This window comes from Triturus cristatus, chromosome 10 (assembly GCF_964204655.1).
Source record: "Triturus cristatus chromosome 10, aTriCri1.1, whole genome shotgun sequence".
Lineage (NCBI taxonomy): Eukaryota > Metazoa > Chordata > Amphibia > Caudata > Salamandridae > Triturus > Triturus cristatus.
In genome coordinates, this window is record NC_140593.1 from 446,451,109 (window position 1) to 446,468,257 (window position 17,149).

Sequence of the window (17,149 nt, forward strand, 5' to 3'; positions counted from 1 at the left end):
TCCTGTTTAATTGCACATTGTTCAGTATTAGAATTAATGAGCGTACTCCACTCTCAGGCTGAGAAACACATACAGATTTAGGATTTCTTTGTCTGTAAATCTTTGTTTCCACTTTACGTAATGAAATGCAAATATGGTCAGATTTACTTAGGGAAAGCAACCGAAGTGTAAAAGTCAATTGTAGAAAAAAGCAGAGAGTTAATTCACACAAATAGCGTGAACAATTTGGCCAGTGACAGGATACTGTTGTTTTCACAAGTCCTGAAGAAGGTGTGTGTGTGTTGGGGAGGCAAGTGTGTGATTCAAAGCAGAAGCAATAAACTGCGTCCACCTCGGTCTGGATCCTCGCACAGGTGCACTCTGGTGTTACTTGTTGGTATGGCTTTCTAACGGTTCAGACAACGGTCTTCAAACACCTAACACAATAGACAGAGAGCAAAAGAGGACAGAGTGAAGAAGCAGCTACACCTGTTCGGTGGCCAAACACTAGGCAGCCCAGACATGGGTAATCTCAATCCTTATGAGGAAAAGGAGGTTACCATTGGGCCATGTGCTCCTCTCTCACCAACCCACCCAAAAGCCATGTCAAGCAAGGGCACAAGTGCAAGTGGAAAATAGAAGAAAATGCGGAGATGTCCTGCAAAGCCTCTGACTTCCCACAAGGGGTGCCGTTAGTCATTCATTTATGCTTGAGAGGGTTACAGGACGATGGAGGTTGGAGACTGCCTTGCAACTACTAACCAATTAACTTGGCACACAGCTCTCATGCTGGCTAGTTTAACATCTGTGTGAGAGAGGTTTCTGGAATTCAGAATTGCACAAGGCATAACCTACAAGGACAAGCTATCTGAATCCATCAGTTCCCTCCTTTAAATCACATTTATGTCCAAATAATAAAAACTTCGTTATTAGTACCATACCAGATCCCAACAGCACCTTTTAGAGTCATTTCTGTATTCCCAGTCCACCACAAGAACACATCTGTCATGCAATCCAAAGACCATAATTGAGAACAGGAGGGGTGGCCAGCCGCCAAACATGGCAGACTTGGCTTCCAAGATCTCACTAGGAACTACACGCTTCTGGAGAGGCCATCCATGTGTCTGACTGGCTGATACAGAAAGAGATGAGAACAACTCTGCACCTACTTTTAAGACGAAACATGGATTTGAGTATGTTGTGAAGCTGGCATCTAGATCTGGACTCAGAGTATCTTAGGGGTGCAGGCACATATGGCGAATTGTGGACAAGAGCTAGGCATTCCATATCAGAGTGACGATCAAAGCATCCATTACTCACTGACAGCGGTGAGGAGGCAACCCAACTGGAGGCAAAGTGATAACCTAAAGGATGTCACATGGAGCAGGCAGATGGAGGTGAACCAGGCAGACTATAGTAAAATGGGCCCGGGACAGGTGGTCTCTTTTACTGCATTATTGGCCTACCACTAGTCAATCTGTCACCATCAAGAAAGCTTCATTCGGTTATAACAGAAAAACCATAAAAGCATACATATCAAACATATAAATAGTATAAAATCATACAATAATTAAAAATAATAAAATACCTCAGATAGCCAATGGTTGATACAATAAAATACAACAGAATCAATCCCTCATCGAATCCTTTGATTCCACAGTTGCTTTCAAATAACTGGCAACATGAAAAAGAGAAATTGTAAAAATAAAAGAGCTGGCCGCGCCCGTTTAAATCACTCTCCTTAAGAAGGGCAATTAAATAGGCCTTCCTCAGGATAAAATGCATTGTATCCTGCAGCGAGCCGCAGGGAGCTAGGGATAAAAATTCCTGCCACCCCCAAAGAAAGGCCAATAGCTGGGGCAACAAGTTCAGTCTGAATCTAGCAAGCAGAAATCATGCGTGGTTACCACTATAAGGTAGGTCTCTATAAATAGGTTAGCTTTCAACAATAACTAATAGGGCCCAAGACCTGGAGAGCTTCAGATTCTCTTGCTAACATTTTATGTCTTAGAAAATTATCTTTTACCCGTCCATGATCTGACTTTACAATTTTATCGGATTGAGTAAAAAGATTACCACCTACCTAGATTATAAAACTCCCCTTCTATATATTTAAGCCAGGGAATTTGTGGTGCAAAATCAAGGGATAGACCATCTTGCAGTAACTCCCTATTCATTTGCGCTCCTTTAGACTACAAATCAATCCTACATAAGAGGGAATGGAGGGCAATGCTGTCTGGAATATGGCTAAGACCCAATTCTTCATGCACTATATAAGAAGGGGTACTTTGAGGGACACAGAGTAAACGTTGCAAAAACAGGTTTTCAACTACCTTGAGGGGGTCATGGTTAGCATAACCCCAGATGTCAGATCCCGACGTGGCTGTAGAAACAGCTTTAGCTCTGTAAACTTGTAATAAAGTGCTAACTGGATCCCCCCCCACAGTCTTGAGGCAAATTTCCAAACTGCAGAATTAGACAGACAACTTTCCAGTTATCAGCTTTGGCAATCGTAGATTAGCATCAAATAAAACTCCTTCCTGACTCCTTAAGCACGGTTTGTTACGGCCTTCGGCCACTTATTTAAAAAAAATTGTTTTCTTTTCTTACGATTATTTTATTTCGACTTCTGTTCCCAGTATTTCACCTGGCTCAGTGGAGCCTGAACCAGGTGCGAGGGATTGCTGGACCCCGGTTTGAATTTGTTTCTTTGCCCAATCACGTTAAATATCCATCGCTGATTGGCGCTTCAGTCATTAGACACATCCCAGCCACGCCCCAAGCTGGCCTTGAAATTCAACTGCAGAACGCGTTCCCGACGCTAGCGTGCCAAATGCAAGCCCTTCTGCGCCCGTCTTCAGCTGGACTGCGGCCTACACCAGGAACCCCGGCCAAATTTTGACCTACTCCTCAAATTAACCATGGCAGGTAATACATACTTGTGCAATCGTCTTACTTTTAATCAGACGCATAAGAATTATGTCTGCCCTTACTGCCACTATTCCTGCATTCTTGAACTAGCACTAGGTGAGCCCCATCAGGAAGGGAGTGCTTCCACTTCTATGATCTCTTTGAATACCAAGTTGAAATGTATATTGCTGAACAAACGATAGGCCATTAAACACAAACTGTAGCTTTTCCATTATTTGGACTCGTATGCCCCAGAAATCCAGGTACCTCTGTAGACGAGGGGTGGAAATTGCTACGCTGCAAGAGACACACCTGGTGGGAACTGAGGTGTACAGACCAAGACACAGGTGGAGGAGGCAGCTGTATGCCACGTCCTACTCGGCTTACGCCAGATGGGCCTTGATCTGGGTGAGATCGGAAGGTCCTTTTGAACATATTCGCTCTGAGGTGGACAAGGAGGGTAATTCTGTTTTAGTAGAAGGACGAATAGCCGGAAAGGAGATTGTGCTGGGGTGCATCTCTGCTCTGAACCAGGACCAGATCTCATTTCTGGATTCTCCTGTACGTCTGGCCAGCTTCCCAGTTGAAAACCTATTAATTGGAGGGGATTTAAATTGTGTTCTGGATGTTATAACGGATCTCTCTACACCCCCACTGCACAACACGGGAGTGAGTAGAATGGCTAGAGGGTTGAGGGAGTGGCTCGAACAGTGGGAGAAGGTAGAGGTTTGGCAGGCGCAACATAATGGGGGAACATGCCTTTTTACATTTCTCACACATCCAATCCCTGCATACTAGTGTTATATTCCATATAGGTACCTTAAAAGGTGCAGGTAACATCACAACCTTTCACCTATATGCTTCCATACATTACATACATAACGGTTCTTAGGCACTGACCTTTTACCTAGATACAACACTGCATTCAGAACGCGGGTTTTTCCCTGGTTCGATACTCATACATTATACATGAGGCTTCTTGGAAGCACAGCAGGGCGAACATCTCCTGTATAATATCTATGTTAAAGTTCAAGCCCAACGTCATCCTTTAGGCCGACACAGTATCACAGCAAAGTAGGACCCCTGGAGAGACCTGTGGGTATATATGCATCATGTCTTGTTTAGAAAGACAGAGGAGACCGTGACTTCCCGGCTGACACACTGACCAGAGACGCTGAGGTTCCTGCATGCAGACGCTCCAGCTAGCAGTGGTCTAACATCCCTCGCGGGGTGTCCAACTCGAGACCAGTACGAGGTCCACATTCTCTAATTCTCAGGTAATGGGGTGGACTAGATCCTAGAGGGATTCTTGGCATAACCCCTACACAGATGCTAGGTACATTTAGGTACATCTAGTTAGGAAGGCATCGTAGGAGTACGCACTTATTATCATGTATTCTATGTACTTGTATAAATTCATGATTACTGCAAGATGGTAGAACTATACCATCCCTTTACTTTTGTAGTATTGCTAACCATATATCTCTTCTACTGTCTCATGGTTGTTGCAACTCATCTATTCTACACTAGAATAGCAACTGTTCAATAAATACTTCTTGAAATGCCCAGACTGTTTATTCTGTGTATCTCTGAGACAAACTAAGTGAGCATGAGAGACTGAGTGAAAAGTAGTACATTGTTTCCACGATCCTGGGGGGGGATCAGGGTGGTCATGTTCTGAGGTTGCCAGAGACTATTCTCTCCCCGATAAGAGGAGATTCTAGTGGCACTGTGAGCTAGCGAATGCAAACAGTTTAACGTATCCGGTGGGGGTGCACGGAATCAGTTTGCCACCAATCCCACAGTTTATGTTATCCAAAACGTGCAGATCACGTATAGGTAATATAGGAACTACACAACACTAGAATATAAAGATATGTATGTTCGCAAAGACTAATGCAACATTTTATCTACCCGGAATGTATCAGGCACACCCTGTCAGATCATAACCATGTGCTTGTGGGATTTAGACTGGCAGGCGATTCTCACCTGCCCCGACGTGGTGGCTTAACCCCTCCTCCCTAGAAGATGCACACTATTGCAACACAATAGCTGAGTAGATCTCTGGGTATATCAAACAGGACCAAGATACTGCATGCACCAGACTGATAGAATGGGAGGCTCTTAAAGTAGCAATACGGGGTAACTGTATCAAAGGGACGGTGGGTGTGTGGAGGGAACTGAACAAAGAGCTGCATATTCTTGAAGATAAACTACAGGCACTAGATAGAACACTGGTCACGCAGGAAAGGGCAATAGAAGACATCCGAGAGACTAGAGAAAAATACAAGGCAGCACTGGAAGGGCTACATAGTCATGATTATTTAAAAGCAGTACATAGCAAAAAAGCATGGAGAAGACGGTAGGGCTGGGAGACTATTTGCTTGGCTCATTAAATCTGACACACATGGAACCCCGATCACCCTTGTGAAACAGCAAGATGGGGGGGTCAATACACTCCTCAATGGCCATAAATAAATAATTTTATGAGTACTATTCACAATTGTATGCTGCCCCCGCACCATTTCACTGTGACACACATCACGCTTTTTTATCCACTCTGGCACTACAGTCCCTGGCAGACGATGTAGGTGAAGACCTGGGGAAACCGATAGAGCAGGAGATGAGAGGGGCAATCAAAGATATCGCCGGGGTAAAACACCAGGTCCATGTGGCCTCCCAGCAGAGTTTTATGCAGCTTATGCTGGGACGCTGACCACCAACCTGGCGAAAATGTATGCTGAGGCTTGGGAATTAGGTAGACTCCTGGATTCCACTAAAGATGCGGTGGTTGTCCCGCTCCTCAAAGTTAACACGCAGGGAGCAAAGGTCACGGAGTTCCGCCCCCTGGCAATGCTGAACACAGATTTTAAAATCCTCAGTAAGGTCCTAGCACTGCGCCTGCTCCCCCACATGAGATGTACACGAAGACCAGAGTGGATTCATACCAGTGTGTAACATGTCTTCGAACCTTAGGCGACTACCACATTATGAATCACCTCGAAACCCTCCAGAACCGAACACGCTATTTATGACAGTTGACCTTGAAAAGGCTTTTGACACAGTCAGGTGGGACTATCTCTTTGCAGTTATACTGAAGATAGGGATGGAACAGAACTGGGTCAAATGGGTGAAGCGGCTATATGCTGCACCGATGGCACGAATCAAAACGGGTAACATGCTCTTCCTGAAATACGAGATCTGTAGAGGCACAAGGCAGGGATGTCCGCTCTCTCCACTTTTGTTCACATTGGCTATTGAGCCCCTGACAGAATTGTTTAGGCGGGAATGCAAAGGTACTGGCTTAACAGTAGATGGGCACGAACATGTTATCTCGCTGTATGCGGATGACATACTACTATATATACACACAAGATGGGAGTAGAGGCATTCAAAAGGCCATGACATGCCTAGAGACATTTAAGCATTGTCTGGCCTGCGTGTTAATAAATCCAAAACCCATATCTTCCCTACCCTCCCAGGAGGGGGGAAACCACCAAACTTCCACTCAGACTTGAAGTGTTCCCCCGACACCTCTAAGTACCTGGGAATACAGATCTTCCACCATTTGGAAGACCTCCGAGAGGCCAATCTGGGGAAAGCTCTTCGATTGCTAAAGGCTTGTGTTGACTTTTGGCGGTCCCTTAAATTACCTGTGATGGCCAGAATAGCACTGGCTGAAATGGTCATGCTCCTGTGGCTGCTATATTTTTTCGTGAACCTCCCAGCCGTCCACATGGTTTAAGCAGCTAGATGCACTGGTACGAGACTTAATTTGGGATGGAGGCCGCAAGAGAGTATCATTGGCCATACTCAGACGAACCCTGGACGAGGGAGGGCTGGGAGTTCCGGACTTCGAATTGTACTATCAAGTCTCACAACTTAAATGGATTGCGAGATGGGCTCGTGGAACAGATAGGAGTTTGGATGCAATGGGGCTTACAATTAACAACGGGACCTTAACAACCTGTCTACTTGTTCCTCGGATGGCTCCCCAAGACCCGGGGATGTTCCTCTCCACGGCACTGAGGGGCTGGCGCAGATGCTTTTCAAAGACAAAAGGAACAAACCTATTTGCACCTGCACTACCGCTGGTTGGTCTACCCCAAGGTGAACCTCCTGTATACTTTACTACAGGACAGATGAAGCAGTGGATTGACGCTGGACTTTGTACAGTGGGTGACTGCTATCAGCAGGGCACCCGGATACCATTGATAGAATTAGTGGAGCAATACGGCCTCCCACCGGGGCAGTTCCTGAAATATAAAGCACTAGTGCAGACATTTGGAGAATTGTGGGCGGGAGAGGAATATGCAACCCATGAAGTCCTACAGCTATTGGTTACGCTTGGGTCAACCAGACACCTGATAACATGGATATATATAAAGCCCTATCGGCAATGGTGCGCTCTCCATTGTTGACCCTACACGAAAGATGGGTAAGGATACTGGAATGAGAACTGATGGAACCCGAGTGGAGGAGGATGTTGGCCTCCACGCTGAAGATCTCTAGAAGCACGAGGCTAAAATAGGTACAATTCAACCATGTACACATGACGTACATGAAACTGCACAGGCTCCAGTTGGTGTATGGGGGCAAACCTCTATTATGTCCTAGATGTGAATACCCAGATGCCAAATTCACACATATGGTATGGTATTTCCCAACTCTAAGACCCTACTGGGAAAGTTCTGTTGAAGGCCTGAGAGAAGCCCTTGGAAGACCCCTTGCCTGTACCCTAGAAGCATGTATTCTGGGGTTATTCCCAAGGACGACCTAGCGAAAAGTAGGCACAAGGTTTAGACCATGTGCTAGCGTTAGCAAAGAGGCGAATAGCCATGACATGGAAGGCAGCCGGGGGCCTGAGATTGCAACACTGGAGGGAAGACGTCACAAAGTGAGCAATAGCTAAAGAAAGGGCACTGATCAGAGAAGAGGCTATGGGAGTACAGATTAGACCAATAGCAGACGTATGGACAGAAGTCCTCGTAGCATGGATCCACCCAGAAATAGACGGGTAAGAAGATTCCACCAACAGCAATGATGGGCCAGAGAATGGACAGGATGCTACACCCAGGGGATGAATAGAGGGGGCGGCCTCCAGCTAGCGGGAGACCACTAGGCACACAAATAAGAAAACCCCATACAGGATCTAGGCTAATAACTGGTCAGCTAGGCACTTCCCATGGAACATATATATTAGAACCCACTCGCACCCGAAACAATACTATTTGCCCCAGGTACGTTGAGAGGCCACCCCACCTATGGTCCCCCAGTTTAGAAGCGCATGCCCCGACTATTTTAGGAAACCTGACACCGGACAACAACATCAAACTGAGTAGAACCTGAATTATTAGCACATGAATGCACAGCCCCCTCCCACCCAGCCACCTATCTTTTTGATTTTGCTTATTTCAAGTTTAATGATATTGTTTAATTTTGAACATTGGCAAAGTTATGTTATTAAATAGTTGGCAGACACGAGCCCCTTTATCGATTACCTACAGTATGGGCACAAACCTTATACTCCTGTTTCTCATGTAAAAATGAGAGGAAATCCGCAGATGGTAGCCATAGAGACATTCACTGCATGAGATGTTAGATGGTATTTCCTTCTAATGATGTTGACAAACGTATGAACGAAAGATCTAAGAAATACAATTTCTCCACTGATATATTCTGTACATTACTGTACCAATAAGAACTGTTTAAAATGCCAATTAAAAGAATAAAAGAAAAAAAGGAGAGATTTGTCTGTAATAAGACGGACTATCTCTATCCCACCTTCTTGAAAATTAGTATAACAGCAGAAGCCTATGAAAAAGGAGAACCTTTCTTAAACAGCAGCATTCAAAACACTAGCCAAGATAAGGGTTCATGTATCCACATCACTACAATATGAATCAGGAGGGAATTTCATCGGCCCCTGGCACTTTATTTGTAGGCAGACCCAGAATACCCTTCTTAACTTAATTCCTGGTCAATACAAGATGGAAGAACCCTACTAGCGTCTTACCTGCCTCATTGCTCATTAAGTCTGATCCCCCATTATATACCTCACTAAAGTGTGAAATCCACCTCTCTGCCACAATATGATGCACTAGAGCAGATGCCTCACTTGCTTAAAAAAAGGAAGATTAATGATGCCCCAGAACTTGGCGCTATTTCTTAGGCATCCTGAGTTAAGCAAATTCTCCCATGTTGTGTCCCTAATCTAATTTTTGTGCCACTTTACCTCAGATTTAGAAGTACGATGCCTTTGAGACACCAAAAAAGCATCTTTCTAAGAGGCTTCAAGGGCGCATTTAAGTTCTCTTAGAGCAAGTGAACAGCCATTATCAAACCATTTTGGGCCTGTGGGAACTCTAGTGCCAGCAGAACAAGTACATGATTCTGCAAATACACTGGTAATGTGGGAGAATGCATCTAGGATCCTACAAGGACACAATGACCCACTTGATTGAACAGATGACAAGCTCCTGCAATCATATGGTAAAAAGGCAAAGATTAAGATGATCAGGAGAGCTCTGTGACAGTCAGACATTTTTCCTGACTGATAAGTTTCAGAGCTCCTCTTGACCTTCCAGATTTCTGTTTTGATGTCTGGCACCATCTAAGGAAAATACAATTAGGGTTATGATCACTACAGGTGTTGCAATCTATGGTAACCCTTAGAATTTGAGAAAAAATGACAGGCAAGACAAAAATGAAGTCTATGGATGTGGCGCGCCCTCTACCTGTAAAGGTCTGGCCCAATTAGCCTCTAGTAGAGTATACAATTTTGTCCAAGGTGAAGACTATATTATTCTAGCTAAGCATCGAATTCAACAAGTTCCCTTTGAGGACTAAGATGAAAATGCAAGCCCACTGGTGGAAAACAATGACAAGGTTTGCAAAGTAGATTACGAGGATCCTCACACAGATAGCAATAAAAATCACCCACCAATATAATGTCAGCTCCCTCCCAGCTAGAGCCCTCTAGAAAACCAAGAAAATTATCAAAGATATGTATATTACTAAATATCTGAAAGGAGATCTTAGCTTTAAAATAATTCAAAAGCAAAGTAGCGGGCCCCAGCAAAAAATAATAACAAAGCTTGCAAGTTAGGGTACCCATATCAAGAATCTCCACTGTCTCCTTAACTGATAGAGAAATAAAAACAATCAAGTCCCCCCATCGCCCGCCCTTTTCGGGATCCCCAGCTGGGATGGAATAAGACTTAAAACCCTCCAAATGAAAACTAGCTATGGCCCACGTCTCTTGTTGGCATATTACCGCAAACTGTTTTACATACTTCCCCCAGCCTGGATCAATATGCTTAGCACCAAGACCAACTATATTCCAACTAATCAGTTTAAACTTATTTATGATCCAATGAATGCTAGCATCGCCAGAATAAATATTTAGCATTGTGGGGGATTTTAGCTAAGGTTACACTGAGTCAGTCAATCGCAGGAGTCCAGGGATTCAAGAGGCAAACATTTGTTTGTGGATTCCAGCGTGAAAGGGGTCACTTGCCCCATGTTCTGCCTACTGGGATGCAGGGAAGACACTGGGCCAAAGTTATGTGGGGCTAAATTAGGTCTATATAAGTACCCTAACGGCAAAGCACAAATTGATGATTTTACAAGCGGGTAGATGGAGTCAAGAACACGTGCTGCCATGTCAGCCTTAGAAAAGTTAATGATCACACAGTCCCCCAAAATAGACTTTGGTCCACTTCCAATTCAGTGCCCTCACCTGACCATGTTGATCCAAGCACCGGGGTGCAACCCCCGAGGTGCATGAAACCCCAGCCAATGCATCACTTTTTTTTTATATGTGTGAAATTTCCACCAGAATCTTAGTTAAAGGGAGGACATTTCCCCAGTACCACAACATCGGGGGTCGCCTCTGGGGGTAGATGTATAAAGGCTTTACACAGTTTAGGATCCTCATGAAAATTATTTAAATTACCCTGATCTGGCGCAGGGGCTGGGCTCTCCCAAGGTAAAGGTTGGAGACCTCTGGCATTCACGCAGTTTATAACGGGACACATGTTAAAGTTCAAACGGAATTAGCATCAGGTCTTAGAGGTACTTGGGGAGCTTCAGTAGATAAAGAGTCTCTGGGGACAGGGTCGCCTGACCTCACGGGAATCCCCAGACATGGTTGTGACAGAGGATTTAAGGGTTTGGCTAAAGCAGCTCCTGATTGATCTTTGACCAGCTGCTAAGGTAATCTAGCAGATTACAGAATGCCCTGAATGGGGTTTATCGAAAAATGGGGAACTCAACAACAATCTGCCACTATCCTGCTACGTTTTCATCGGAGCCTCAATACCATTTTCGAAGTGGAACCTGCATATAGCATCTCTGAAATGTTCATGAATCAAAACAGAAAATTTACAGTCATTTTGTTTGTTCACAAAACAAACACATTTGCTTTATTTATTAACAGATTATGATATAATCTGCACAATTAAACATTTGCGAAGACACTGAGAAACGCTCAGTTAATCTGCAGTGTCATGTGATATTTACATTGTTTTTCATAAACAGTTAACAACGTGATGCACTTGGAACTCTGGCCATAAAGTCATGCTGTGTAAATTGTGAACAAAAACCAACAACAAAGACATGCAATAAATCAGTCAACACAAAATAGCTCTTCTACAAAACAGAGTTAGTAGAGCAAAGGGTTTTAATTTGCAAATGTACAGTTCAATCTAACATTCAATATTCTCACATAGATGCAAGATTCCATGAAATAGTGCTGAAAAGAAAGGAGAAAGTACCTTTTCATTAGTATGTTCACTGATATACAAGGTTTGGCCATGTTGATCCAACTCTTCAGACCAACCCCTTGGAGGAGAACCATACTGACTATCTGAATGGCTGTCACAAGTGATGTGGCAGTTCTCTTCTGATGAAAGGTGCTATAAGTAGTCAGAAACATATGAAGATCAGAGTATGAAAAGGTTAAGAAGTAGAAAAAGAAATATCTCTAGACTACAGATCAAAGATCTCACAATACAAGTTGAACAATCAACGAATGCAAGTTTGATAACTAGGAGACTTCCAGGAAGCTAGTGAGAAATGAAGGCTTATGTCTAGCAATACATTTGTGTGCAACATAAATCTATTGCTTCTGGATTACGTATGCACTTGTAACTCAAAGCCGGGTAAAAGCAGTCTCTTCAAGTTATGCCCTCTCATGGACCGCATACCTGGTGTTAAACATTTTCACTTTAGCAGATAACATGTATGGGCATGGACAGGAGTATGTAATGGAGGAACATGTTAAAATGGGATATGGAGGTGAAACACCAACATGCACAAATGGCAACAGTGATTTTCTACAGGGACTCTTCTTACTCATAGCTTTACAACCACTTTGTTCCAATAGCGTAATGGAAAGCACAGCTTATCAGCAGCACCTTAGTATTGTGGACAACAAAGATGTTTGGGACACACTTATACACGGTCCTTCATCCCTGTTCTGCATAATGATTTTCATGTAGATAGGTAAAGGTAGCTAGTAGTATTCGGTAGCACCCTTTCTGATAGATACTCTAACCGCTGATTCGTAATCTTCAGCCACACTGGATCCACAGTGCACGGATGTCAGTTTCTTGTCTTTTGCCTTTCTGCACCCTCAGACATGGAGCGTAAAACAATTGTTGATCACAGTGTGATGATCTCGAACATGAGACATTTTTAAGTGTATTATAGAAACCAGTCCAGAGAACAGATAGGTGGGAGGGCAGTCAGGAGTCTGTTTTCTGATAGAGCATAAACCAGAACGAGCATTACTGAAGGTAAGTAACTTCTTCTGGGCGACATGCAAATTTTAGAGAAGCCAGTAGGTTTTGAATTGCTTTCGGGTGAATTAAGGCACATTGGTCACAAGACTGAGTTGTGACTGGAGCCCAGGTACCAAAGGTACACTTTGTGGGATGTCCATGACTAACGTGCTGGTGGTCATCTTTGGATGGCTTAAAGCCGGTCATCTTCAGGGGGGACATAGTTCCCTAGCTCACATTCTTAGCCGAATTTCTGAACTAGTGAAAGACCAACAAAGTTGGAAGTGAAACTCTAGATCTGCGTCGAGCGGTGCAGGAAGAAAGTAACTTTTGTCAGTGTGCAGAGGTGGCACTTATATGCAGTACTGCTACGTCACTTCTGCGGTGGCATGGAGCCAGCGGGGAGTTGCACGGCGACCCATACCGGTGCTTGGGAGGACTGCTGCTAGTTTTTCCAGGTCCAGTCTGGTGACTGGGATATATTCTAAAGGTGAGGACTCTATAATTAGATGTATCCATAAGAAATAAAGGATGCGAGGGAAGAGAAAAGCCCTCTTTCAGCAAATTAGGAAGGAAGTGGACAGATCACTCATCGTCCAAATAGATGGGAGTTCAATTCAACGGCCCCCACAACGCTAAGGATGCCTGGCCTCCACCTTGGGGGTGCCCAGGAGTGGACGCCTCACAGGGAAAAGCCAGGATGGGTTCCACAGCGGTATTCGTACAAGCGCCTTGAGACCCTTGCGGGTGAGTAGTGCGCTATACAAGTATCAATTTACAATTTACATGTACTGTGATGCAGTAAAGTGGATTTTTGATTGGCCATGCTAATGGAAGAACAAGGCTCTTTAGAAGAGTATGAGAGTCAGCATGTTATAGGGTGAATCATATTCTTTGAATTACAATATACTACAGTCTCACTGTTTTGCCCAATTGCACACTAATCACCCTTACTACATGTTAATGTTATCGATCTCTTTGTGCACAGCATGTTTCTATGCCCATCATTTATTGGAAATTTTTCACTCCATATAAATGAATAAATATGTCTTAGTTAGTGGGGATCACGGCATGATGAGTGGTTGATAACATGGGGTTTATATTCAGAGCCCATAGACCAACTTCCAATACAATCATCCGGACAGCTGTAGGGTAGGAGTGCCACTCTCTTTGCTGCTGTTTAAAACTGCTGTTGTGTCAATGGTCTAGTTCAGCATCCTTTCATCCTGCACAAATCAACGACAGACTTTCAACTAAACATAATGTGCCTACAGTTCACAGAAATACATTGTGGCCTCTCTTCCTAATACACAAGAACCAATGTTCGAAAAGGCGAATAGTGGCCTCAACAGACTAATATTCCAACTTTCAATCTCAAATTTAGCTTAATATCCACAAAGATAATAAAATCCCTGACGATTGTGCTGGTGCAAAAAAAATCTACCATGTTGCAGGTTCAATGCCGACATGGTATCCATCAAGACCTTGCACCAAAACTCCCCAAGTTAAAATTATATCAATAAATCAAAGAAAAGCGTTTAGATAAGTGATCCAACTGTTCTCATTTTGGATGAAAATGTTCACAAAACTGGAACACAATATGTTCATGTAGCTCAGAGCAGTGCAGAGGGAAACCAGCTATTGATAACCTGGCTGCAACAGCTACTGTGCAAAATGTGGAAAAGTGGACTGAATCAGAGTTTTGGATGAAGGCGAGTTGGTAACAGGAGAGGATAGGCTCTACATGTCCTAAGTACTCCAGGATTTTTCCTTTCCCTCCAAAATGCTGCAGTTATTTGCTAGAGAAAAGAAGTCCATGAACAATGTTCTGAGATAATATGTAAAAACAAATCACCACAACATCGAAAATTTTAAAAATCTAAGCTACCGAGCAAAACCTAATTTTCTTAAGAATGGATCCACATCAAGAATCCATGATCTTCTAAGCTGCAGAAAAACTGTAGAAAAGAAACATGCTTCAGCCCAAATTACTACTACTACTACCGCTGATAAGGAACAAACCTTCGGAAGCAATAAAGCATAGCTAAGTATGCAACATGTCTACCTTTTCCACAAAAACTGCTAGTGTTTTGTCCCTGTTCTATGGGAGTCAATCATTAAGTTAATAGATTATCTTTCTAAAGACATGTTTTGAATGAGTTCATCCGTGATTTAGCTGATAGACGGTGGTTTGCTGCTCATGGATAACTCATGGGATTTTCCTTTGAATAAAATATGAACTGTGATTGAATGATCTTACATCAGAAGCACTACATAAGATACTCAACTTGCTCTTCTCTCTTTCAATCCTTTTGCTGCTGATAGAGAAGATGAGCTTCACAATTTTTAAGTTGAAGCTGAAACATTAAAATTATCTAGTCCAAAGAAGGGAAGAGACACTCTCACAAATTGATCCAAATAAGGAGATAAAAGGCTCCAACATGGAAAAGCACAAACCTTTTGGCACACGCAAGAAAAGCAGTCTAAAAAACCAAAACTGCACCACCCGAGAAGAAAGGCAGGAGGCAGATGGGATCAGCCTCTTTTCAAAGTTGCAGAAAAAAAGTCTACCTCTAACTGGTAACTTTCAATCTCATTTATCGCCCACTCTGGTGGAGGAAAAGATCACTTATCTTTCAAACTAGAAGAAGATTAACAGGCACTAACAAAGCGAATAGGTCTGGCTATACAGTGTCTTTTCATTAACTGGTGAGCTTGTGTTTGGTGTTCTGTATATGCGAGTGTAGGAAAGTGAAAAATTAGGTGGTATGTTTGGGTAACTTTACCATGCAATATTATCACAATGCCTCAAAGGTGGTCCTTGGATTCAACAATAAATCCTTACCTCAGTCCTCGTAGTGTGGTAAAGCGCAATCAGACTTTACTGGAGGAAAACATGTTAAGCATTTTACAGAACCATTATGGTTCATAAGTAATAGAGCCAACTCGACAGAATTTATAAAAAATAAAGCTATTTTTATTTAATTTTAGACACCGAAATGACATTTTTAGTATACATATAACCAGAGTTACGGATTTTCAAAGCAATGGAAAATAAATGCAATAAATACAGCTGTCATTTAACATTGCGGTCAATAGCGAAACTACAAGTGACTATCGGTCACTTAGAGGTCTATTTATGTTCCACCTTCCGAGGGTAGAGGTGGTGGGGTTCCCAGGACCAGACCACAACAGTCACTCCAATTTTACCTGGCCTGTGTAGCCCGGGTGCAGTGGTTGTCCTGGCTGTCAGTGGTCCTAAATGGGACTCACGGTAACGTTGCTTTCTGGACTGGGACTGTGGTGCCAGAAAGGGGATGAAAAATCACAAGAGCAGGATTGTTTCTGTCATAGGTATTGTGGAATGCCCTCTTAATACAGCGTCGAGATAAGGGGTCAGTTACCCGACAGGTAACCAACAAACCTTAGTAGCGGTAAAACAACAAGTGCGGTAGCAGCTTGAAACTTCGGTGAAAGCCAGACTACAACTCCCAGAATGCACTTCGCCATTTACTTTTGGGTGATACCTCAGAGGTCCTGATGGCAAGCGATTCTTTGGATGCAGAGCATCATTTTACCTGCACTGTGCAGTGGAGTGGTCCCATACCATTCCAGGGGAGTCTGAGGGAGCTTCTACAGGGGTCCTTCAATCCGGAAGAGGCAATTTATGGCCAAGGACGAAAGTAGATTACACAATTCCAAGCAGTGTTGTCACAGGTCCAAGGTACCCTTCTCTTTTTTTGTGCAAGGCTTGTTGTTGGTGAAAACGGTCTTCTTGGTGCTCGTATTAGAAATAAATTAATCAGATCTGAGGTTCTGGTGTCAGGAGGGTCCGTTAAATCCTGGATTGAGGGGAGTTAGGGATGTGCGAGCTAGAAGCCTAAGGGTAGCTAGTCCCTTACAGCTTATCTGGCCCTGAGGTGACCCCATCCGGTGGTGTAGGTCACCTTTTCTACCACGAGTCCATTATAGCTGCCCTCCTAAAGATGGCAGAAATCAACTCTAGGTGCATAAAAGAGGCGGTGCAGCCTTTGAACCTCACCGCTCTGATGTGTGGCTTCACTAGCCTACTTGGGAGGAAGGAGGTGTGACCTCCTTCCTTTCCAAGCCTTTGTTCTGACTCCTGATAGTGCAAACACTGCCTAGCATGAGGTTAGAAACCTCTCTTGGCAACAGATAGGGCGGGAAAACCAAGGCCTGCCAGCCAAATCACGTCAGCTAGTGTAACCAGGTGGGAAAACACTAGGTAGCCAACTAGGTGCATGCCAGCCTTCCCTTGACACCAGACTTGTGTCAGGGGAGAGAAGGCATGTTGTTTGACACCAAACTCGACATATTAGGTTGTATCAAAATAGAGCTAGCAACCCGGGTGTGTCTAGGTGCAAGTCCCATATAATTTGATGGACTCTAGAGACATAAACTTGCATTTACATGTCAACACTGTTAATATACTGCACTCTGCCTCCTGGGCACAA

General features: G+C 43.7%; 1 protein-coding gene across 10 annotated transcripts in view; it reads right to left on the reverse strand.

Moving 5' to 3' along the window:
• The window catches only part of ARHGAP12 (Rho GTPase activating protein 12), a 432,157-nt gene that overhangs the window by 236,499 nt on the left and 178,509 nt on the right, over positions 1–17,149 (reverse strand). For 5 of the 10 annotated variants that reach the window (XM_085631844.1, XM_085631840.1, XM_085631841.1 and 2 more), the window contains exon 4: positions 11,667–11,807. The exons of the other annotated variants lie outside the window; for them this stretch is intronic. In XM_085631844.1, the coding sequence (XP_085487970.1) occupies positions 11,667–11,807 (141 nt within the window). The remainder of the gene's footprint in view (positions 1–11,666; positions 11,808–17,149) is intronic. 10 annotated transcript variants of the gene reach the window in all.